General features: G+C 41.7%; 1 protein-coding gene across 2 annotated transcripts in view; it reads left to right on the top strand.

Annotated features, from left to right (window-relative positions):
- The window catches only part of PRIMA1 (proline rich membrane anchor 1), a 47073-nt gene extending 21969 nt beyond the window's left edge, over positions 1–25104 (top strand). The window contains exons 3-5 of one of the 2 annotated variants that reach the window (XM_015287567.4): positions 3669–3798; positions 17515–17741; positions 20633–25104. In XM_015287567.4, coding sequence (XP_015143053.1) covers positions 3669–3798; positions 17515–17530 — 146 coding nt within the window. In that variant the 3' untranslated portion in view covers positions 17531–17741; positions 20633–25104. The remainder of the gene's footprint in view (positions 1–3668; positions 3799–17514; positions 17742–20632) is intronic. The other variant, NM_001145492.2, reaches the window with a different exon arrangement.
- Positions 25105–25730: the final 626 nt, after the last annotated feature.

Raw genomic sequence — 25730 nt, 5'->3', positions numbered from 1 at the left:
CATTTCCACTACACCTGGTTTGCCCATTTCTGGCTAGACCTGTGTGCATACAAATACTTGCTAACAGCATTACAGTTGAAACTGCCTTAATGCTGAGACTTCAAGGCAAATTTAGTTAAGGAAGCAAGTGCACGAGATTTTTCTGGTGCTTGAAGTGTTTGCAGGATGCCTTTATTCTCAGTGTACATTTGCATTAGTTTGTTATCTCAAAGCTGGTTCCAGCCACCCATAGTTGGTCTGAAAATGGATCTGTTGATTCACTGCGTTGATACTGACTTTATTTAGTCTTTGGTGCTGTTTGGAATAAGGGAAAACACTGTCCCTCTAAGAGTAAACCCATCCAAAATTTGTACTTCCTGACTTTTAAGGCCGGAAGAAAAAAGCGCATTGTGCTCATGTGGGCTTCCCAGAGGCAGAGTGTTTTCTTGACTTGATTGTTATTTTAAGTTAATCTCTACAGCTGGACTTAGACTTCTTTTAGGAAGAATGAACAGTCTACCTTAAACTAATTTTTCCAGGGAAATATTTCACCAGAGTTGATAGAGTACTGTAATGGATAATTACCCTTAATGATAATAACTATCCTATTTCTAATCTAAATATGCTTATCTCCACTTGTACTGGAGTACATTCCTGAATCGTTTACAGTACCAGTATCTATTCCTATATTTTGGGGGAAAGAAAGGAGTTGCTAAAAAACAAATTATCTCAGCAGCATATACAGTTAGATTTTGAGGCATACCAGACCCCTGGCTTTTAGCTCAATTTATATGTTCCATACTGTATAGCTTTATAGATTCATAGCCTCAACATCAAATGCCATTCCAAAGTCTAAGGTTATCTTACCAGCTGTAATACATGTATTTACCAAACCAGAAATCTCCTCAGAAAATATCTGCCTAGTTTGACAAGATGTGTTTTTGCTGTTTAGCATCAGTGACTTATTTTAATACTTTATTAATTGAATGAAATATGCAGTATTTTAGCAAGACTTCTGTCAGGATGACAGCCTGCAGTTGCTTAGCTCAGATTGCTTATCTTTAAAACGTCACAACTTTCCTACTACTTTCCACGCAGTAGCAGTGGTTTGTTCAGTATGCAGAACAACACTTCAGGGCCTAGGCGAAGAAGAACATTATCCTCAGGTTGCTTTGCACTTTGAAAATCACTTTCTCCATTCATTTGATCTTGAGACCAATGAAGAGCAGACAGGAATTAGTCAAATCAGGAGGTGGTCATGCTCTGAGCAGCTGAAGCCACTCATGTGAGACCAGCACTGGATGTCAAGGAAGCAGATGTCAGCTCTTGGTAACCCCATAGTGATGATGCAGGAACTACCTTCACCCATGTCCTCTTTTCTACCTGAAACAGTGCTGTGAATGACAGCAGTACACGGTTCATTGTTTCTTTATAAGACAAGGGAAAGGTTACGATTTGGTTCTGGAAAAATATACCTTTTCTGTTTTATAATAGATTTAAAAGAGGATGCATAAAGATGGAGGCCATCAGGGAGCAGGTCAGAGCCACACACTCCAAAGATGGAGACGTCAGTGTCTTCCTAACATTGACAGCCGAGTGTGGGCCTCTCCAAGCGGCACCTCTCTGTGCTTCACACCTGATATGTGGGGCATCCAGGTGGGCCAAGCTCTGGTTTCCCATACGTTCAAGATTAAAGCAGTTCTGCTCTTCCTCAGAGGGTAATTGTGAGAAGAAATGCATTAAAGATGAATAAATGTCACAGTAGTGAGGGGAGTATAAATGCATACTGAGGGAGGTAGAAGCAACCACACAACCAGAAGCTTATTGGGAAGAGTGGACATTTCTAAGGAAAACAAGATTACTTAGCATTGCAATAATAAGCATAGAAATATAAAATAATTTTTAAAGCTGTATAAAACCACCAGTAACTAATAAACAGGCTTTGATGGCTTCCAGAGTTGTTTCTCATGTTTTTTCTGAGTGCCTGGTCTGGACCAGTGAGGAAGGGAATGGAGCTGGGTGAATTAAGGGTCATCTCCACATTGGCAATTCTTATTTCCTGTCTTTAATAGCTACATGCAAGCTTTCAGGAGTCATTTTCACTATTCTGTTCCAAATGTATCTGTTTATTCTCCATGTAAAACTACTGTGATAAACCACCAAGGAGCATGTGCTACTCAAGCAGGTAACAGGTGTTGCTTTAGGCCTGTTCTTTGCCATTTATCACTCTCATTGTTGTGCTGAAGAGCAAAACAACCTGGTCTCGTGATCTTGGTTTGCTATATGACTAGTTTGGTTGATCCTGCCTTGGAGGAAGAATAGGAACTAAGTACGAAGGACCCTACCAGTCCTATTCTGTATGATTGTATCATACACATATATGTTTCATTTGATTTCAGTGGAACCATTTCTGTTTCTTGGGGCAATATCAAGAGGGTAGAGTTGGCCCTGAGTATGTATGTTCCTGCATGCCAGCATTTTCTTATCTTTGAAATGCTCTCTGTTCTGGAATGTTAAAAATATAACAATATTTAAATCATTCATAAAATATCAGGTCATATCAGAATACAATACATAATTCCATCACCCCAGAGGAACCTGACTCTGCAGCTAGCATCATAATAAGAAAGTAAAAATTTAGTTGCTGAAATGGTTTGGAAGTAGACTGTCAGAAAAGGAACCAGGAACCATTAGTCCTACAACTTACTTGATTTCTCAGCTGCTTTTTGCTATATTTGGTTATTTCCTCTGCTTAACTGAAAATACAGATTTAATCATTCCCATTAACTGAATCATTATTGAACTTCCTTTAGAGAGACCCAACATCTCTTGATAGTTATGTGGTTGAGTACACTGAGGAAAGAGTCTCTTACCCCTCTGCAATAACCACTGTTGCTCATGGCATTATCTACTACTCACCATCCTTCAAGAAACAGGTGTCCCAGAAAGTACAGGAAAAGGAATTTGGCCATGGAGAAAAAGATTTGAGCTAAATGCCACCAGTAGTTCTGATTCAAAATGTTGCTTGTTTTGAGTAGGATTAAATACACAGTTCTAGCCCTAAATTGAATAAGAAAAATGTAATAACAGTTGCTTATTTTCATGAGTTAGCATTTCTTAATGTAAACATTTCTTAACTATTGGGCAGCATGATAGGGAAGAAGCTTAACGGCCACAGTCCTCTAAGAGCAATTAATAAATGCAATAAAATTCCTGTTCTTTTAAAACCTATTCCCCTTCCTTTCTCCAAGGTTACAGTGATAGCATCTGCGATACTGATTGGTAGACACTGCTACTGCTCCCTTATAAACCTCCCCTAATGTGATTTGAAAGCATGTCCTTATCAGCATGACGTCTGCTGCTGATGTACAGAAGATGACAATCTTGGAGGGGGGGTGAGGTTTCCTGCAGGTAGCAGAGCTGGGCCTTTCTCCTCTGTGCTGAACAATGGGCTGTGGACAGCACCAACACACAATAACTTGGTCATCTGGAAACCATGGCAGAAATATCTAGTACCAAACAGGGGGATGGACTGGGGGAAAAATATAAATTGTCCCAAATGTGAGGCAGCCTCTTTATATGAATCTGTGGCCCTGGCATTGTTCTACTGTATGGGTGACTGAAATGAATCTGACTATATTCAGCTTATGCGAGAGAATTCATGTGTCTTTCCACACTCTTTATTACAGCTCCCAAGTCTACCTTCTGCCCCACTGAAGAGACCTGGTGGCCAGGACTGGTTATTATCATTGCAGTATGCTGCGCCACACTAGTGTTCCTCTTTGTAGTTGTCATCATTTGCTACAAAGCCATAAAAAGGTAAGGCTACAGATGCTTTTAATGTGCTTAGGGCAATGTAATCCTACAAAAGCTGACCCAAGACTTGGCTTGGTTTTATTCAAATGCGTCATAAGGGCAAAATGCAGACTGAGGTACCCTATGGTCAGTGTGTGTTTTTATTGGAAAATTACTTTATGTACCTTTTCTTGTCTGCATAAAGGATGAAGTTCAATGCACAGCCATGGGCTTGAGGAGAGGAAAAAATAGAAATGGGACAAAGTCACAATGTTTGGGTTAACATCAACATCCCGAAAGTTAAAATGCTGCAGGATGCTGAATAATGTCAATAAGCTTTCCATTCAAAATGTATATGTGGGATGTGAGACTTTTGGCCCAGACCCATTGCTAAGTGCAACATTTCAAATTGATGCAAGCTCTTCTAACCTAAGCTCTAGGGTAAATTGTGTAATTTTTCATTTGGAGACTCAACTTCTGACTTATTCTTGATTATTCTCTTATTATTTATTCTTGCTTCATTCTACACAATCAGAATCAAAACTTCTTTAATTTAAAAGCCCATGTGAAGCCTATGTACAATACCATGTGCAGTAACCATCTCAGCTCCTCTGCCACTGGCTTTGTGATAGATGTGCTTGTTGAGACTCCAGGCAGTTAGATAGCTTTAACGTCAGTTACACAGAAAAATGGGATGGGAGATTGTCTCTTTACAAACAGATTTCAACCTTCTGATGGAGAAAAATCAAAACTCAAAAGCTTCTATATGAAGGCTTTGACTGTGAGTCCAATACCTGCATTTAGAAAAGAAAGTGGGAAATTTCCTTTGTGGGAAATTGTATTCCCACAATGGATGGAGTTTCTTTGACGATGCTCCACAGTTGGGTATTCATTGTGTCACTATTTCATGCTGTAGGTGTCTCAGGCAGGAACTGTACTGCAGCTGGGTGACTCGGCTCACCATAGAGAGTACAATAATCATAACTCTCATGAGATGCTGCAGTGACATCTGAATCACAGTTTGGAAAAGAGATGTTTTTCCAGCTTTGGGATGTTTGAGGGATCTTTCGGAGGTGAAAAAAATAGGAAAAGAAAGTAATTTTCATGAAAAAGTAATTTGTGTGCAAGGCAACTGCAAGACTTTTGATGAGCCCCAGCAGGGATATCACAATGGTAGAGTATTGCATGTACTTTCTGGTTGTCTGAAAAAATTATGCAGGATTTCAAGGATAGTATATCGAAGAGCATCAAAAAGGGAGAATTCAAACAAGGAAACAGAAATCTGTATCTACTACCTTATTAAATTGACATAAGTATCTTTGCTATTCTAGTATAGCTTTAATGAATGGTTATTAGTTTTGAGGAGCTGGAAAGCTTTCACTCTGTCTACTGCACTTTAAAAAAAATCACCCATGGAGGACTGCAACCAGAGTCCAATTGGATGGGTAACAGCAAAATTTCTTGCCTGTAGTTCATAATCTACCTTGGTCTCTTCACAGAGGATTGGTCCAATTCCCTATGCAAAGCTGTATTTTTTTTCAACAGCTATTGCATTTGTCTGCTTAATGGCAAATTATGAATGATCTCTGCCAAGGCTGCAAAATATGCCGATGGGAGCAGTAACTCTCCAGGGCAACTTGAGCTTAGCAAAAAAAAATGCTCTTCAGATCTGCTCTCTGCTGCTGGTAGATGGGAAATACAGAAGAGAAATTTAATCAGATGAATTTAGAGCTGCCTGGAAAAGGCTATGGGAGTTCACATAAGCAACTCTCTTGTGTCTCGTGTCAGTGAAGTGTAATGCAGATGCTTGATGAAGACACCAGTTATTTGTCAGTGGTGAGAATATTAACATACAAGTCTGCAGCTTGAACTGGCATTAGGCTCAGAGAAAAGTGAAAATTCCTCTTTTATTGTTGACATTCACAGTGTTGACAAATGCTAAGCTGAAAACTGCTCAGCAGTGGGATGTGTGGCTATAAAGGAAAATCTTATTAATTATATTTTTTACAGAGTAACTAGAGCATTGCTTTTCATCAATGAGTCCTTTCTGAAACAACTGTTAAACGGATGCCTTGAAGTGCCTGGCAGCATCCCTTAGTAGCTCAGGTTCCTTGATCTATTGTAAAGGATATCTATTGATAAGCCCTGGGAAATACGATAAGACACTTCACAAGGAAAGCATCTCTGCCTTCAACACAGAGTATTATCACATATTGTTGAGCTGAATTGGTTTTAGCTAGTGTGAGAAATCCTTCCCTCTATTTTTTGCTGGGAGGTAGAGCTGACTAAGGAAGGAAGGAGGATATTAATCTGTGACACTGAAGCTGAATCCCTCCAGTGTGCTCCTGGTCTCATGCTGTGTAGCCACGCTCTGCCCCATCCTTTCTTACACCTCCATCACACCAGCTCTACCCTCCAGTCCTCCCAGGCCCTCATTTCTTTGCATCTCCTGGAAGCGTGACGTTTGTCATTGCATCAACTGTGACAGATCTGGCTCCCACCTCCAGGGCAGCACATTGTCTGAATGCTTATCATACTCTCATCCCCTTCGGATATGATCCCTTCAGACGCTCCTCCTTCCACTGTATCTAGGCTGGGTTATAGACATGACATGGCATAACCCTCGTTGTCCAAGGAAAGGCCCATGCAGTTTCTCTCTATGTAGAAACAAGAAACCAATCAGAAGATCCCCCCCTTGCCCATGCTGACTCTTTCTTAGCTCAGGATGAGGATAACGTTGTGGGTCACCACTGAACAGCATCCCTTCCTTCTTTGTGCCACATCAGGCATGTCTGTGGGTTACAAAGTTGGAAAAGCTTAATTTCCTTGCCACTATTTACCTGATTGCTGAGCAGGCAGCAAGGGGGACCAGGAGAGTGGCAAAGCTTGCTAGGAAGGAACTATTTACAGTGCCCATCGTGAACTGACTCTTGAGACCCTCTCCTGCTTAGTTTCCTCACTCTGAGACAGATATCAAACCATTTGCCTACACCTCACAGGTGTATAGCTAGGTTCAACACCTGCTGTTTGACCAGCAGTGTAAATGCAAAAGTGGCAAGGATTATCATCCAAATACATGCTCTGTAAAACCTTGTGTGTCACCTTCCAGAAATTTTAGACAGGAATTTTCTACCTCTTCCTGGAAGAGCTGGGGAAGGTCCACATCTTCATATTTGGAAACTCGCACTCTGATGAAAGCCTGGGGTGCAGCAGAAACTGAAAGCACCAGTAAGCATGAAAACTGGCTTGCCAGCAGCAGATGGTTCAGTATCTTTTTTGGAGCCTACGGGAACTACATTTAAAATTCTCACAAGCCCATCAGCTAAAAAAGAAATAAACTGAAATAATAATACCAAGAAGATACTGAACATGAGCTGCTTGTGAAGTACATCTATCCATGGGCAAAACTCATACTATCAGCCAATCTGAATTAAACTATAGTAAACATATATGGTGTGTATCTCCCAGTGACAAATCCTTAAGTATTATGGATTATGGATTGCAAGGAGCATAACTGGACTAACTTGATAGCTTGATTCCATATTTCTCTGCTTAATAGTCTTCCAAATGAAGTGGGATTTATTGCCTGGCCATCAACAATATCTATATCCTACTTAGCCTAAAGCATGAGGCTCATCTTAATTAGCTGTATAAGCACTAAAGAGATGCTGAAGAGTGAAATAATAACAATTGTCTGATTGTAGGGTATAGCAAGTGTTAAATGTCTTAGCAGAAGAGTACAGGCAGAGATTTATTTGCACAGAGCTTGAATCTGTTGTACTAATCCCTCACTTTCATAAGAATCAAATTTAAATTGGAAAGAAAAAGTAGCAAAATGCTATTGCACTTAAGTTAAAATCTCCAGTTTCAAAGGGCCAGACCCAATCCAACTCTCTTGTGTCTGCTTTTCTGCTACAAGAAGACAGGGAGTACTTGTCCTTAAGGTATCATAACTCAGGTCTATTTTTATTTGATCTATATAAAATATTTTACCTGAGTTTTCCTTTCTGTAAGCTAAGAGTTTGGCTTATCAACACTAGTTTTTGGCACTAAGCCACTTTTGTCATGAAATACAACCTAGAGAATTGCTATTTCTTTGTATGAAATAACTAGTGAAACCAAGCCAGCCTGCTGTTATCTCCATCCCCACATCTCCCCTGGAAATATTAAATTCTCTCATATGAAATGCTCATAAGAAATGCTAAAATCCACTCCTGTGTTTTCTGGTGCACAAGGGAACTAATACCAAAATATTTAAATCAGCTTTAATACTCAGAGCACTGCCAGACATATTAAACTCTTGGGAAGATACCTGTGGGGCAGTTCTAAATTTCTGCATGTGATACTGGGGTCTGCAGCTGCATAGATCAGCTTTGTCAGTCATTTGAAGAGACTGTGTTGTGCTACAGTGTGGTTGTACACTTCATGACAGCAACCCCAGTTCTGCAGTAGAGGAACAGATGTTCTCTTTGGTCACAGTGACAGAAGGATAATTCCTCTTAAAAAAAAAAAATCTGATTTTTTTTCTTAAGAAACTTTCCCAAAGAACATCAGAGAAGAATCTAAGGATTGGCTGGATGTGTTGCACTTTGTTCAGGCAGCCATCAGTGTCTGTGCCACCTTTTGTCTGCAGATTTCTAGAATAGGCGTAACAACAAGGCAGGACTCAGACTCATTTAGGTGGTCGGAATTCTCATTTCAGGGGTGAAGATACTGCTCTCTGACTGCTATCAGGGATTTCTGTAGCAGTCTGCATGTCTGAATGAGTAATCAAATATCTGGTTTCAAATCTGGACTGCCTCCGGGTATTTCTCCAGCATTTATCCCTCTGAAACCATGATACCCTTTCCCTTTCCCTGGAGCACACTCACCAAGAAGTAAAACCAGGAGGTCCAAGGACAATTAGCACAGGCTGGGGGGAGCAAGGTCATTTCAATATTACATGGTTTGTGGACCCGACGTGGGCAAGTGCACCATGAATGCAAGCAGCTCTAACAGATCTTAATCTGTCTTAAATCACTGCAGGTTCAACAAACAATCAGTGGAGCTCTGTTCCTCTTAATCAGGTCTGGAGGTGGCTGCCTCCTGAGCTTTTCTCAACATATCCTTACCATGTAAGCACCTGAACCATGGTAAGACAGTAAGACTGGAGTGAAGTGCAAAGTAAACACAGCAAAGAGGATTAATGAGAGAATTTTGGTAAATAAACAGTTGAAATGGTGGAGAAAGGGATCAACATTCTGTAATCCTATCTCTGCAGCTGGTGTGTTGATGCCTTACTATGAGGGGAGTGAGGCACTTATATGAAAGGGAAAAATGAATCTCTGGTTGTCTATGTAAAATTAAGATACTGGAGCCATCCCTCCAGTCTCAAAGCAGAGAGCAAAGCTGAGCACCCGAGTCTCTGTGCTAGCTGATGCACAGGCTTTGTAACCTGGCAGGAGATGTTTAGGATGTTTTTCAGTACGTGAAAAGCCTGTACTTAGTTTCTCCAGAACATCCGTATCTTCTGAGAAGGCCTGTGAGCCTCTCATTGTGCCTAGGGATGTGACTCATTGGTTCTGCAGCGTTTTAGGACAGATACCTCTGTGCTCAGCTGTACCACAGGTTTCGCTGACAAAGAGCCCTCTTGCTAAGTCAGCAAAGAAAGGAGGCTGATGATAGCAAAGTCTCACATAATACACCTTCTACTCACTACTCTAACTTTGTCAAGCCTCAACAGGTTTGTATGCGTCTTATAGCCTGAAAGGTACCATAAATGCCTGCATATGCAATTCCTTAAATAGGTAGTGAGTTCACCTTCAAATAATAATAGGAGAAAACACTGTACTGAAATGAAATGACAGGTCATATTTACACTGTCTTAAAATTCAGTGCTCAGGTGTTTTCTAGGGTACTCAGCATTGCCCTGTGATTTATGGACCCTGTGTACTGCAAGGTCTAGTTTCGGTAGTTGGAGCAAGCTTCAGGAGGTTGATTTGTTTAACAAAATGAGGCAGGTGCTTGCAAAGGGAAAACATCAAGCATCCTGCGGAGGCAGGAGCTATAGTGAGCCATTATGTGTGTCCTACCAGACAGATCGCAGCTCTCTGTTTCTCATATTGTACTGCTTGCACTCCCAAAAAGAAGAGACTCTGTAGTCCCTTCTTCAATAGCCATTCTTCAATCTTCTTCTGCAAGCTGACATGAGGGCTCTTGGGGTTGACCCTGCAGATGAAAAATCACAGCTGTGTCTGAGATGTATCTGGCACAGTGTGCTGGGACAACTATGGAAAGTTTTTGTCTGGGTTATCTAGGTTGCCTGAGGGTCTGTGTTTGTTACAGCCTGCAAAAACCCAGCAGCAGCACACTGGGATGCCCAGAACAATCTGTTTTATGGAGCAGAGGAAATTGTACCCCTGGCGCTGGGATGGGAATCAGTTACTCCATCACTGTACCACACAGAAATTCCCTCTACGCTAAGAGAATCCCCTAGGAACCTGCTGTGTGCTTTTATCATTCCCTGTCCCTTTCCACAGAGGATTTGCAGTGCATCTGGAGTCAGAGCAGTGGAGCCTGATTTCTCCAGTATTGGAACAGCTGCAGCTCCTTGTGGGCTCAGCAGACAGAGAGGATTTGCAGGACTTCTAAAACCCAACAATTTAAGAAGAGAAAGTCAGAGAAGTATGGGCCTGATTCATCACTGTCACCCTGTGTTTCTTTCCAGCTATTTCTACTGAATTTCAAGTCATATCTAGTTGTCTCTAGCCAACTTGCTCGTTTCTGCCCTCACTGCTGGTACTCACCCTCTTGCCACAGCATGAAAAGAGCCAAAACAGCCAGGATTGAACCCAGCCACATGCGTTGAGTACCCTGCCTCCAGCAGTTCCTCTGTGGGTCCAGTGCTGCCCCTGGTAGGCTCTGTCTGGACCTGATTTGCTCTGCGCTGGGGCTACCATATGCTAGTCCTGCCCATGGAGCAGGAAAGCACCAGTTCTTCCCATCACTTTCATCCAAGCTGTTGACTCCCTTAGGGGCAGGCAGGCCTCACAGAAGGATCTTGACAAGTTACAGGGCTGGGCAGATACCAACCGCATAAAGTTTAATCAACATAGAATCGCTCAGGTTGGAAAAGATCTTAAAGATCATCAAGTCCAACCACAACCTACCCATGCTATCCTAACTCTAACAACCCTTTGCTAAATCGTGTCCCTGAGCACCACATCCAAATGGTTTTTAAACACATCCAGGGATGGTGACTCAACCAACTTCCTTGGGGAGCCTATTCCAGTGCTTAACAATCCCTTCTGTAAGGAAGATTTTCCTGATATCCAACCTAAACTTACCCTGGTGCAAATTGAGGCCATACAAGAGGCCATACAACTTGAAGCCATACAAGAGGCCGTACAACTTGAGGCACAACAAGAGCCAGTGCCAGATTCTGCACCTAATCTGATTTCTGCTCAACCATCCTTCCTTCTCTGCACCCCAGTACTACATATTTATAAAGCTTCTGGGTTGCTAAGCAGCACTCAGCTCCCACTTTGGGAGAGCCTTGCTGCAAAGACAAGATGTGCTGTAGGTCAGTGTGGGAGAAGATGGCACTTGGTGGGGTGTTCCTGCCTGGCCACATGCTTTCCTTATTTCTCAATTGTTTCCTCAGTCAGTATGTGTGTGGTTACCCTCTCCAGTACCATCAGGCTGGAGAACATGCTTCCAGATTGTCTGGCTTTGAGAGCTGTTGGCTAAACATCTATGTCAGAAGGAATTTTTGGAGATGGCCTGTTCTAGGAGCATCCCTGCATCTCCTACCCCAAGCTAAAGCCAGGTAGTGGAGTAAAGTGAAAAGAGAGGAATGAAGGGTCTGATCTCATCTGTTTACAAGTCAAGAATAGGAAAACAAGGTTGTTCCTTTTCTTGCCTTTGCCTTAAAACATTCTTGCAAAGAGGCCCCAGATGGAGAAATCGTGCAGTGCCTTCTTGGGTGTCTTCTTTCTGAGGCAGAGGCACAAAACATCGTGAAAGATGTTAATACTCCCAAGCAGTGGTAACTGCATGCGGAGCTGGCTCTTTCCTTTGGTTGATCTTAACCCTGAGAACCCTGTGATCTTCTGAACGTGGAGACAGGCTGAACTGAATCCTTCCTTAGTTACAATTAGCTGAACCTACTTAGCTCCCAAACTACATAAATCCAGATCTTTGTGCATACATCAAGGTGCACAGGACTTGCTGCTTGCTCTGCCTCCATATAGACTCACCCAGTTGCACACCTGGAACATGGGAAAGCTGGGACCACTGTGTACAATCAGCTCATGGCGAATGTGCATTTTTCTTTCATAGAGAAAGATCTGGCTTTGCAGACTTTTCTTTGTGACTGCAGAAATTCAGGAGCAGCTGCTTGGAAATCACTGGTTTTACTCTAACTGGTAACAGAGACAGATTGCCTCAAATGCAAAGTGATACAGAAAGCTGTAGGTCTGCTTATTTTACAAGTTTTGGCTTCCTTCTCAGCTCCTTGCATTTATTTGTCCTGTAGATAGTCTTCTATTAGAGACATTTCTGTACTAGAAAATAGGCAGAGAATTTTGTTTCACCTGCACGGAATGCACCTGTTTAAATAATTATGTGAAACTCAACTCAAATGATTATTTGAAATAGCAGTAGTCTCGCTCTTCTGTCTGGCTGCTGCCTACATTTTCAAGGGATCAAATAGCAGGGTAACTATATGCAGATAACCATCTACATTCAGCAAAAAATCTGGGCACAAAGTAGCACAGGGGATGGAAAAGTCCAGTGCCTAGAATGGCAATATCTATAATTGCTTGGGTGGTGAGAGACGTAATGTCCTTCAGAGATTGTGAGAGAACAATAGAGAGTAGCTTTTGCTCTCTCTTCCACCTTACTACTTCAACCCCACATTTTTTCCCATATTTATCGTCCAATTGGCCTGGCACACCAACTAGCAGCCAGTTTGCAGATACAGGGCGCAGTTTCTGCAGCTTTCCCTCCTCCACTTCCCATATAAATATCCTTTTGTAAGGACAACTTCCACCTGGGAGCTCAGCTAAGTAATAGTTTATGACTGGTTTTACTGGCCAGCATAGCTGAGTAAATCGATTAGGCTGTTCTCATGTTTTGTTTAGATGTCTTGTTTATATACAACAAGCAAGGTTTCAATCAGGATTGATACAGTGGGCATTTAAATAGCACATTTCTTCAGATTTTCTTAATGTTAAGCACTTTGAGGACAGAAAGTACCCAACAGTGATAAAGGTTGCTCAGTCTGTACCAGAAAGACTGGAGAGTGTTGGGGAACTAAAAGATGGCAAGTTTAGGCTTGCACTCATGGTTGCGTATTACCAGCAACTGGCAGATGATCAGAGCAAGGTTTGCTGCTTCACATCCTCACCCGTGGGAATGTGCATGGCTTATTTTTGTGCAGGTCACAGTGAGCTCTCACACAGGTGCAGAAATGAAGGACCAAACCTGTAAGGAGACTTTGTACTGGCAGCAGAGCATCAGGCAGCAGGCAGTTGTATTGTTAGCTGGGTGGTGGGTAGCAAGCATGCACTGTGCATGTATCATCACATTTTTTTCCATTTTACTTTTCTGCACTAGTAAGTAGTTTTTATCTCAACCAACAATTTCTGGTTTGTTTCCAATTCTCTTCTTGGGAGGAAGGAAGTGAACAGCGGTGTGGTGCTTAGCTGCCTGCCACATTAAACCACAACAAATTCCTACTGTACGCATATCAATCTCCTTCTTGAACTTGTGTCGCTTTCACTCACTCCTTGCTTCCTCCTCCAGCAGTCCCAATTCAAACCTCTGTTCTTCTGAGGACAGCAAACTTATTTGCATCTCCAGCTTAAATTTACCCCTATCTGCTTCCTATTTCTCCATTTAAACAGCCTTTTTCCTTTTCTGGTATTCCCTGAAACCATTCCCATCCCCTCTTTTTTTTTCATTAGATTAAATTGTTCAGGCATGTTTATTGCCTTGTATAAGAGGTCAGGACAGAAATTTGATCTGGCTTCTCTCTTTAATTATAGACTTGCTAAGGCAGATCCTACCTTACACAACAGTTACCTACAGTCTCAGTTAGCGGGGCACTACGTATGTACTGGCAATGCCAAACTGTTTCTGTGTTGCTGGGCTGTGGCCTTGGCCATACTCCAGATGTTTCTTGGCTTTGTTAAAAGTAAGGTGCCTTTATTTCATGCTTTAAAAGTCTCTTCCTTTTTTTTTATTTTTTTCCATTTAGTGGCTTTTTGCCAAGCTGAAAGGTCAGCCGCATGAGCTCATTGTTTCACATTAGGCCCATTCATTTTATTTCCTTTTGTCATCAAAACACATTGATTATGTATTTCACAGTGAGAACAGCCAATGGATAACGTCAGCTGTCATATCTCACTAGTCAATAAAACCTTTTAAAGAGCATTATAATGAGTGCAAAGAATGGGATGTAACACGAGGGGTCACTGAAAGTACTTTTATCAGTTACCTCAGTTAATAGTCCAGTAATAAATATGCTTCTTAAGATAGGTTTTGTGTGAGTGATAAGTAAGAAGCATAATTCTGAAGTTGGTTTAACTGAAGGCTGAGTAGAAAAGGCGATTGCATCACCTTAGGCTCCCAGAGCCAGATCTTCCTTTGGCACATCCGAACAAATCCTGCTCAAGTCCACCAAAGCCTGTGGAATTACTCTGACTTTGCCTTGGTGAAAATAAATGAAGGCTAAACACTTCTTAAATTTCATGTGTGGCTTGGCAATCTACTGCATTTACTTGCAGTCTGAAGAGGCCAAATTCTTCTATCAAATGCATTCCCACTGTCTCCAGTAGGCTGGGGTAGGTGCACTTCTGCAGCAGGAGCCCTGCCCATTGCATTTTGCTTTTTTGTCCGAGAGCTCAGGGGGCCTCTAAGTGCTGATGAACGGCTGCAGAGCAGCTCCATATGGAAATAATTTTCACTGAGAGAAGCACTCAGCAAAGACTAGACATTCAGTCTGCGCACAGCGAGGGGGATTTGACTGTCGCAGGGGAGTGTGAAACACCCTGAAGTGGAAATTGCCCACATGCCTGCAAGTCTTGCTTAAATATGCTCCAGGCATCAGTCAGCTAAATGTGGCTGTGAGGGAGAGCCATAAATTGCAGGCTTGAAAATTCTCATATGAACACCCAGAAAAGAAGAAATTTTGCTTAGGAGACGGTATCTTAGGGCTAGATCAAAGCCCGTTGATGCAACATGATTTGCAGTGTTGTGAAAGAGACTCTTTCATTTTGCATATCAGTTCTAGCAAACGCACTTGTACAGATCTTCTTTCCATCTCCATGTAGGAGATTAACTGAGTAAGTTGTCCAGATGGAGCTGTTTTTTATTATAGTTGTAAATCATTTGCTTTGTACATGGGAAGTAGTTGAGCCAGTAACCTCTTCCTACGAGTAATAGTGTGCTGCTTGTTTTGTGGACAGACTAATGGTCTATGTATGATTAATTGAATAAAGAAAATCTAAGGTTACAAGGATTTTTCTTCTTTAGGACTTCTTTGGTTTCTACCTTTACAATGTCAAATAAATAATATCCAGACTGAACTCTTGTGATCTCTCTGAGACAGTCAGAGGAAGTCAGAATAAGACTCCCCTTCTATGGGCTTGAAAACTGTCTCAGAGAGGTGACGTTCCTTTTTGCTTCAAAGCATGAGCCCTGTGTGTCTGGTCCATGGCACCAGGCTGGCCAGCCCAGATTGGTTGTGGGGCAGGGCTCCTGGTGAGCAGCTGCACACAAGCTTTCTAGATTTGACAGCTGTCTCTCATAAAGCAACTTCCTTCAGTGCACTGAGCCTCTCTAGCAGGGGTTCTGCTCACAGACCAGTCTTAGAAAGCAAGCTTGCTTCTCCCAGCAGTTGCTATTATGGGAACAGACTTATCTCTGGTGGATGATGCCCAGCATGAATCAAGCTGCTGTTTGATGAACACCTACAGTGCTGAGATGTAAACACCCATCATTCACTTTCTTTGCATTCTTATAAAAATTCTGGTTATTGAGAGAGATGGTCCAGTAACTGAATAAAAAATTGTAAAATTTGTTCTTCCATGTCCATATCTGCTGAATGAGGATGTTTCTGAAGAATGATGGTGGCCCACACATCATCTTGTCTGGGCTTCCAGCAGCAAAGTCTAGCTGCCACAGGAGCTGCTAACAGCCCAGCACAGGAGGTCTGACTGTGAAAATACACATATCAGATATCTACCTCATTTCTTGGAAAAGTTTGTAACCCAGAAGAATGGTGCTGCTATTGGATCACTGCATGTACCTAGACAGCATGGGTATTTCCACTGTACACATGAGGATAGACCAATCCTATAAAGCAAATGAGTGTGTTGTATGATATCCAATTTTACTGAAAAACATTCATTTTTATGTGTTGATAGCTAATGAAATATTCATCCTTGTGGAAAGCAGCTTTGAAGTTATTGCATATACAAGCACAGGAAAGTCTCTGGAGTCACTGTGGGGGGCTTGTGGTAGAACAGGTCTGCAGCTATTTATCTTTCCTTTTTGTACATTTTAAGTACAATTTACAATTTTGTGCCACTGTTCAGGAAAGAAAAGAGTTGCACTGTGGTCATCTGGGCGTTGGGCATCTCCTCAAACAATGTACAACAGGAAAGGCATAGTGCCTGACTGCATTTTTAAAGAGAAAACTGATGCTCTATTCCCACTTTGTAGGAAGCAGAATATACATTTCCTTCAGTAAATCCCAACTGAAGGCAGCTATCTCCTGGCTGTGCTGGGCTGAGTATCAGAGCTCCAGCAGGAGGTGATTTTATCATTTTCTTTTTAATGTTTTTTATCAAAAAAGTCATATATTTTTTTAACGTTTAATAATGAGAAACATAAAGAGAAACCCTCCCATACTACTCTACCAGCAATACTGTATTACAAACATAGACTTACATCTATGCTAAATTTACATCAGTAGTAAAAGCTGGCAGGAGAGTGTTGTTCAAACATACCAGCTGAGTTTTGTGATTAGAAATGATCATGTGCCCAGAAATGTTTTCCTGTCCTGGTTTCAGCTGAGATAGGGTTTATTTTCTTCATAAAGGCTGGTATGTTTTGAATTTGGTGTACTGCGTTTGGGATTTAGGATTTCAGTTGTTGTGAGCGTTGTTTACACAAAGTGCAGGATATTTCAGCTTCTCACAGAGCCCTGCCAGCAAAGGGGCTGGGGGAGCACAAGGAGCTGAGAGGTGACAGAACCAGGACAGTTGACCCAAAGTGTCTCAAGGGATATTCTATACTATATGGTGAAATGCTGAACAATAAAACAAGGAGGAGCTGGCCATGGGGAGCTGACTGCTATCACTCAGGGACCGGCTGGTCAGCAGTCAGCAGGTGGTGAGCAACTGTGTTGTGCATCACTTGTTCTGTATATTGTTATTATTACTGTTATCCCTTCCTTTTCTTTCCTACTAAACTGCATTTATCTCAGCCCACAAGTTTTTACCTTTTTCCAGTTCTCTCTCCAGTCCCACTGAGGGGGATCTTTTCTAAAGTCAGAACATACAAATCCTGTTTGTATGTGCATCGTTACATTGACCTTTACTCAAGACTCTGTAGAGAGTTGGCATAAGCCAATATGAATATTTTTTTGCAAACAAAATTTGTCATGTTATGTTACCAGAACCTCATCAGAAATAGAACCTTAGGACGTGAAATGCTCTAGTAAATGGCTGTTTGATGATTTCTTGATTTTAGGACTCTTGCAAATTAATGCATACATGGTGGAGAGGTCATTATGGACTCTGATGCATCATTTCAGGCGTGTATTGCAGAGTTGAAGTTATCTTTCATTCACAGTTGTTTTGCATGAGGAGTGCAACAATTTGCTTTTTAAAGCACAGTGTGTAGCAAATCACACTGCAAAGCAATGCAAAGCACTTAGCAAGCATCCTGTTTCGCCTGCCACCATGTGCATACATCAGGTATGAATAGTTGACTCTCCCTGCTCTTTCCCTCACTAATTTGACTCATCCGTCCATACCAGTGAAGAGCAACCCTAGAATGGAAATGGAAAAATACAGGGCTACAGTATTTCAAATGAAAGGGAGCTTGAAGGATTACATGTAGGAAGATCATGTATAACTTTACTTACCAGGCAGAAAATAGGGCAATGGGGTTCTCCTTGGTGTGTAAAAGGAGAACTTGTGTACTTGGATCAATAAAGTTTTAGGGGGGAAAGAAATAGTGACATACAGAGTTAGACACAAAAAGAGCTAGTACCCTAATGCAAAAAGGCAGTTTAAAATTTGCAATATACTAAAAAGCTTTTGGTTATCTAAACGCCTGAGTCAATTTTAATCAATGTGATAAATGCATAAAGCACTGTCAAGCCCATGATTTAAATGGTGTAACTGAGGCAAGTGGGACCCCAAATCTATATCTGTCATGCATTTGGAAATAAATTGAGGGAGTTAAGCAGAGCATTCTGCAAGCCTGAACTTTGGTTCTGTCAAGAATAAGTGCCTCAAATTGCCATTTCATTGAGCCCCAAGGTAGTCGCTGTGTTTCACTCACACTAACCCTGAGCAGATGATAAGGCAGAGGAGGATGTGGGAGCTGCAGAGAGCCAGCAGAACCCTGATAAAATCTGCATTCCACTGTTTTCAGGCTCTGAACAAATAATTTCCAGTGCATTCCATTACAGGCAGTACAGTATCAAGGGCAGCTTCTCCAGCAGGCTCTTCACACAGGTCTTGCTGTCAGAGGGGAGTCTCTGAATCACTCAGCTCCATGCTGGGGAAGTGAAGAGCAAACAGCTGCTCCTGTGCAAGAAAAACAGAAAACAGAAGCTAGAAGAGGGCAGAAGGGGAAAAGGGCAGTTTCAGGAGGACTGAAGAGTTCATTTCTGAAATAATCTCTAGGGGGAAAAAAAAAAAGGAAAGGAAAGGGAAGGGAAGGGAAGGGAAGGGAAGGGAAGGGAAGGGAAGGGAAGGGAAGGGAAGGGAAGGGAAGGGAAGGGAAGGGAAGGGAAGGGAAGGGAAGGGAAGGGAAGGGAAGGGAAGGGAAGGGAAGGGAAGGGAAGGGAAGGGAAGGGAAGGGAAGGGGAGGGGAGGGGAGGGGAGGGGAGGGGAGGGGAGGGGAGGGAAGGGAAGGGGAGGGAAGGGAAATGTAGATAAACATGAGAGGAACATAATTCCTGAAGAAAGAAGTCTAGACAGGGAAACTAAGTGGAGCTGGAAGGGTGCAGAAACACTTAATACAACAAAATAAAGAAAGAAGGAGATGGAGCTGACAGTGGCCAAAATGTCTTCACTGTTTGACTCTTCACAAAGCCAATTGTCACGTTTGGAACGGGAAAATAAAAGGAATTTTGAAAACAAAAGAGAAGTTTAAAAAGATCCACAACATTTTGCCTGCCCATGAGGAAATGAGGGAAGTGCTGCCATCAGGTTCTCCATTTCTCTTGAGTGGGGTGGGGTGAAGACTGCTTTACAATGGCATGATAGGTAGAACCACAGGAGCTTTTTCCAAAACCAGGCAGGCACAGCATGTTAACAGCTGAAATGGAGTTCAACAAAGTTCTTAGGTTCCTCTTCCCTTCCATTTTCACTCTCTAACAGCTGGACTGACAGCTAATTTTAACAAGCCTTAACCCTCACCAGCTAAAGAGGGGAGTAAGGCATCGCAGCCAAATATATGTTCTGCAAGATTACAAGAGAAACAAACTTAGCTTCCTGTAATCATTCTCCATATACCTTTCACTAATGCTTTTTTCTGCTAAAATTAAATATCGTTAACTATTTTTATCAGTTGTTGTTTGCTCTGTTAAATGATGTTAAGAATAATAGCAGGAAATGTTGTATTTTATGTATTTATGTATCTCTCTTTTTGGCCTTACAAGCACCTTACACTCAGGGCACAAATGTATGAGATATCTTTTTGGAAAGCACAAAGCTTTTGCCTCCTGCTGTGTGTGAAGCTTTGGCTTTAAATAAAGGTCACACCATCTCTGAGGAGAGAAACTGGGGGGGGAACATTTACATGAAGTAACATTGTTACAGGAATTCTGTTCTGGTCTTCCCCTTCAGTGATTCACAGATTCTTGCTAGTTTTCTGCACTTGCTGAGCATTTTCTGAATTGCCTCACAATTAGTATTGTTGGACCTGGACTGTGTTACCAAAATGGTGGCAATGGCCAGTAGCTTCAACACCTACATCGAGTTTGCTGAGCTAGTAAACTAGGTTTCCTTCACAGGCAGTGCAAAGAAATGGGGATGCCTTGGGCACAAAGCATCTGATTAATTTTGGGCATCCACTGCAGCTTGTTTTAAAAGTACCTCTTTCTATTCACTGACAGTGAAGGAAGTCTGGGGTGATCACCACAGATGTACATATCTACACCTAGTCACAGGAGTCCTCCCCTGAACATGGAGTTTTTATGATGACTGTTGAGATGGCTGAACTGGTGAGCGAGTTGAGTCCTCAGTGGACAGGACTGGCCATCAGCACAGTTTGGATGGTGTAGCACTTTGAGGATAAAGGCCTAGGTCTGGCCCGATGCAGAGCCTCAGCCTGTGCCTCCATTCCAGGGATTAAGGTAGTGAAGAGCTGGGAGGTTGTCATGGGGAGACAATCAGCCCTGCACGCTGCTTAGGAGCAGGCCTCTCACCTTCCAGGTGGATCATCAGACTTGACAAAATTTAACCACTGATTTGACCTCTGTTCAGAAAGGGAAAATAAAAAGGAAGAAGTCAGTGTTTTAACACACCTTTTAATGTCCTTGCTTTTCTGTACTGACAAATAAGATGTTTATCTCTGTCCTTTCTTCTCCTCTCACCCTACCTACACATCACCGAATCTGGGATCACCTAAGGAAACCCATGAGAAAAGAAGAGAATGGAACCAGTCGGGCTGAATATGCAATGACCTCCTCCCAAAACAACAAAACAGTTGATAACAATGCCGTCGTATAATCCCTGAGATCCTACTGACTCTCAGGAGGTGGTAAACTTTTAAAGCACAGCATGGAATATGCAAGGTGGGTGAAATAAGGCAACGAAAGGAGCTCTGTGGCCAAGGACTTCATTTCAGAAATAGAGCACGTATCAGTGATTCAGAAGAGAAAAGCAGACTGCTCTTCAGGCTTGCTGCTTCTCCAAGGGAGGATAATCCCCTTCTCCAAGGGACGTAGATCCAAGCTGCCCAGAGAAAAGGCATCACAAAGCATTGCATGCTGCATCTCGTGAAAGCAACATCATGATGCCTCCTGTTTCTTCTTCCCCCAGTTCTTAGTCTGAATAGAGCGCTCCCAAAAAGCTCCTTAAATAGGGTCTTCAGAGGAAAAGGTGATCTGCTGGAGTGGCAGCAGCTTATTGTAAATGAGTCTGAGGGTCAATGGTGGAGCTGTCACCTTCATACTTCTCCAGCCTGAGCAGTGTTTTCACCTAAGACCTCGCAGCTTTGTATGCTTATACTTCATTCATTCTTATCATTCTTATTATTTCATTACAAAAAACTGAAGAAAAACAAAGGTAAAAAATCTATTAAGCCATCAAGGAACCAAAAATTGCATGAAATTGTGACTTATTCCAGGAAATTTGTCTGTGTTCTGGTGACTATGCAATTTTCATGGCTGAAGACTTTTCAGGCAAAAGAAAAAGCATTAATTTAGCCATTAGCTTTGCTAATGAAAGGTATGACCAATAGGTGCTTTGAATATTATTACTTTGTAATCAGCCTCCTTTTCTGCAGCATGTTTCATTTTTTTTTTATCTTTAAAAACTTTTTTGGTGAAAGTCTACACATTTCTCTGTGTTTGCCTCATGCTGATTTGCCAGGGAAGCCCCTACAGGAAAGTTCCTGTTTACATCTTGGAGTATTTGGGTGGGATTGTGTTGAAAGGATGAGCAGCCCTTTGAAGTCCTCTTCATTCACTGATGAGTGTTGCTTCCTGAAAGTGTTGAGTATCCTGAACTGATCCACTGAGGATGTTGTAGATCTGGCTTGGAGGACCATTTCTGAGAGCCTGGTAAACTGGCTATGCTCACATTAATTCAGTCTCTACCTCTCCTGGCAGAGACTGCCAATTGTGCCAAATTCAGTGTAATAGCTTAGTGTTGTACTTTCCACGGCATGGATTGCTGACTACTTAAAGCAAAGCTGAATCCACCCAAATTCATTTCATGTAGGATCTCAGGTCAGACTCAGTAAGCAACACTTAGGATAAAGGCGATCGAGCTGCTGGTCTTTCCCCATCTCCTGAAAACTTTCTTCTGTGTCACATCACCACACGTATGTCTTCATTTACCTCTGTGCTGAAAGTAATGACACAATGGTTCTACCCTGCTTCTTGTCTGGACCTCAAGCACTTGCTTTCCGTATCTATGAGTAACTCCCAGGCACCAACTCAGTCTTGCTCTGGGATATGACTGTTCCCCAGCTGTCACTTCTGTCATTAATGCAACACACTGATACTTTCAGTTCAACATAAGGATGTGCCTGAACTGCAGAAACCAGATTTTGATTTTGAACACATTCCTGTCTGCATTTGGTCTACCTCTAGAATGTAGAGTTTGGCCTAGAGGAAAACAATGTTCTGTAGACCTTCCCTGAAAAACCTCCAGGATGTTCAAATCAGCATTTTCAGATCAGGCCCACCTCTAATATTCTATTACCTATTAACCAGTAGGGTGTATGTAAATATAAGTATCTTTCTAATGATAAAATGAAATGCTGCTATATACCACCACTGATGAATTTGTGGAGTTATTCATTTAGCTTTTTGGTCTGTCATCACTACGTAAAAGCTTAGCTACATAAAATTATTTTTTAAAAGCTATACTTTCTTAAGAAGTGAATGCAATTATAAAAGTTAAAGGGAATAAGTAACCCTCTGCCCAAGAGTACAATCACCTTCCATATTTACATTGTGTGCTTGCACAAGTTACAGCGATATGCTCTTACATCCCAAGTGAGATTAAAATGACACAATTTACATTTTGAGTCTAGTATCCTAAATGTTGATTGCCTAAAGCACTTAGCCCCTAAATACTACAATAAAAATATTACAAGTATATTTCTAGAATATTTTTTAAGCTATAACATTTATTTTGGGTGTAGTTACCAATGTTGGCCTTTTTTTACTCCAGTTCCTTCTGCCTAAATGTGACACAGTTTGAGACTGGTTGCAAGTTTAGCTGAGAGGATAAGTGTGAATGCAGATGAGTTTAGCATGATACTGGCTCACGATTAGCACTTTCTCCTAAAAGTTCTTGATTTTATTTACTTCCTAATAAAGCTTTAAAGGCATGTTCTGTAAAGCTAAAATCCCCAAAGAGATTTGTAGCTCATTATGTTCATCAAAATGTGTCTGCTTCTGCAAGAACAAGCCTAAAGAGATGATCAATGGATACTGTCTTATTTTCAATGATGTCGGTGGTAAAATGGCCTCACTGACAGAAAATCCTGATACATGACATAACCCATGAGCAAACCTCTCACAGGTCCCAGAGGTCTTCTCAGTGGAACACAAATGTTCAAAGCTGGTGTGAAGCAGAGAGGCAGCACATTTCAAGGAGCCACACATGCGGACTGGCATTTATTTTCAACTCTGCCATTCATATGCTGTTTACTAGTAAGTAATTTTGCCTCTCTGTGCCTCAGTTTACCCATCTGTATAATCGAGATAAAATACTTAACAGCTCTGTGGCAGTATTTTGAGAGATGTGTACATGTCTTACTTGCACAGGCAGAGTTACAGTGCCATTATATTCAACACGCTGATATTAAATAAATGTATTTGGGAACATCATTACATAATATTTGTACTGCCCAAAGCATTTCATAAATAAACATTCCTTCATGTGTTTTCTTAGTCTACTGGCCACAGAAGAGCAGTAGCAGACAAGCTGGGAGCTGCTTCTCCCTGCTTCTCTAGTCATTTGCTCTCAGCACTTACACAGCTGCATGGCTGAGAGAAATAGAAAATTCCATATGGGGAAGTTTTGCCTGTAGAATCCTGGGCATCTAGGTACAGTTGACTACAGTACACCAAAAGTTTAAGGTGATCTTCAGAAAGTCTCCTGGAAAAGTATGCTGGAAGCAGATTTAAGTCTTCAGCAAAGACAGGCCAGAAAGGCAGTGTCTTTGGGGAGTGATTTTTGAAGTTTTCTTATGTGGTTTAAGGGTTTGTCTGACACTCTACAGACTACTTGGAAAGCTGTTCTGAAACGGCCTTCTATTCTTCCTTATTGTACCATTACTAAATACAGAAGGAAAGGTCTTGATGGATAAGGGCTCCACTAAGCAGTGACCCTGGATCTGGGGAACTGGCAATTCAAAATACGGCTTTACAAGCACTGCAAGTTAATTTTTGGATGCAGAAAGATCCTGCATAGCTCCATTCACAAAATAGCCAGATCCTCAGCAGTTGCAAAGGTGGCCTGTTTCTAGGCAAAAGTATAGTGCTCTACTCCGACCCCTCTGACCACCACCAGACAGCCTTGCAAAATAGAAAACCACTTTGTTCAATCTGAGGGTGAGCATTAACTCAACATTTCTATTTAAGTACCAACACAAACGTAGACTGCACTTTAAGGGCCTGAGCTACAAAGCACTGAGTTTCCTCAGTGCTCGGAAGGAAGGTGAAGCTGAGGTGTTCATGTCTTGCAGGAAGCCTCAGCCCTGCAGCCGTCCCTGGCTCAGACCCACCACGGGGCTGTGACCAGGAGTGCATCTCCACCTTGCATAGATGTTGCAAAAACAGATATGGAAGGAAAGAGGAGAGTTCTACCAAGTTTAAGATATAAATATGTTGATATATATCTAGATAGAGACCTAATTGTCCAGTCTTGCATGCCATATGGTCATGCATAGCATGTGAAGCGAGCGTGGCCCTGCTTCTCCAACCAGGTAATGGCCATAGATGCTGCCAAGCAATGGAGAATCAGGCCTGTGGTAGATATGTATTTACAATGCTCCCTGCATCTGTACAAACAAAAATATATTATTTTAAACTGCAAAATAGTGTGTTTGAATCAATGCATGAATGTAAATACTCTAAGATCTGCCTTCTTGACTGTGTACCACATGTACAGATGAAAACAAATATTATTTATAGGAAATCTGTATCGGTGGTTAAATAACTAAAGAGAAAAAAAAATCAGAATTAATGTTGTCATGTTTCTCAAACAAGCCATTAATGTATATTTAGTATTTAAGGATATTGCTCAACAATTATGTTCCGTACCAAAAACTGTGTTGCAAATACAGATTGTGCAGTACCCTATTTTAAAAAGACACCATAATTAATTTTTATTTTAAATAAAAATGTACTTGTAAAAAGTTTCCTGTGTCCTGTGGGTTGTGTAGCTGAGGGCTGGGACATGGTGAAGAGAAATGCTGTGGGGAGGAATGACTGTGGTGCCTCTTTAGGCACTTCTACTGCTGAATTTACCCTGTTTGCTTAAACATGCTGTCTGCTCTCATTTCAGCACAGCTCGTGGTTGTTGATGTCTGGCTGGGTTCTGGTGCATCTCATCCAACCCTCAGTTTCAGCCCCAGTTTTATGCACTGATACAAGATTTTAGCCCTGTCCATTTCTTACCCTCACCCTACACTGGGCTTCTTGCTTCTTCAAACAACAGTAGTGCCTGAAATAACTTCCCAGGTACCTTCAGGTTTCTGAACAAGATCCGCTGTATCCAGGCCTGCATGGGGTGATTTTTATTCCAAGTGTGGAGTCATCTTAGTTAGCTTTAATTCACTAGATGGGATTTCCTCATGGTACAAAGATTTGTCTGCCTAATGCCTAGAGCTCAATAGATTTCACTGGTCCCTTGTGAATAATTTCACATCCCTCTTTACAGGATCTCTTGAACAAACCCCAAACCAACACAAATATAAAATGAGCAATAACCACTGTGTCATGTAATGCAGTATCCAGGAAACATAATTATTAGCTGTGTTTTGTG

This window comes from Gallus gallus, chromosome 5 (genome assembly GCF_016699485.2).
Source record: "Gallus gallus isolate bGalGal1 chromosome 5, bGalGal1.mat.broiler.GRCg7b, whole genome shotgun sequence".
Classification (NCBI taxonomy): domain Eukaryota; kingdom Metazoa; phylum Chordata; class Aves; order Galliformes; family Phasianidae; genus Gallus; species Gallus gallus.
The sequence above is the reverse complement of the archived record's forward strand: the minus strand, read 5'-3'. Positions and strand labels throughout refer to the sequence as shown.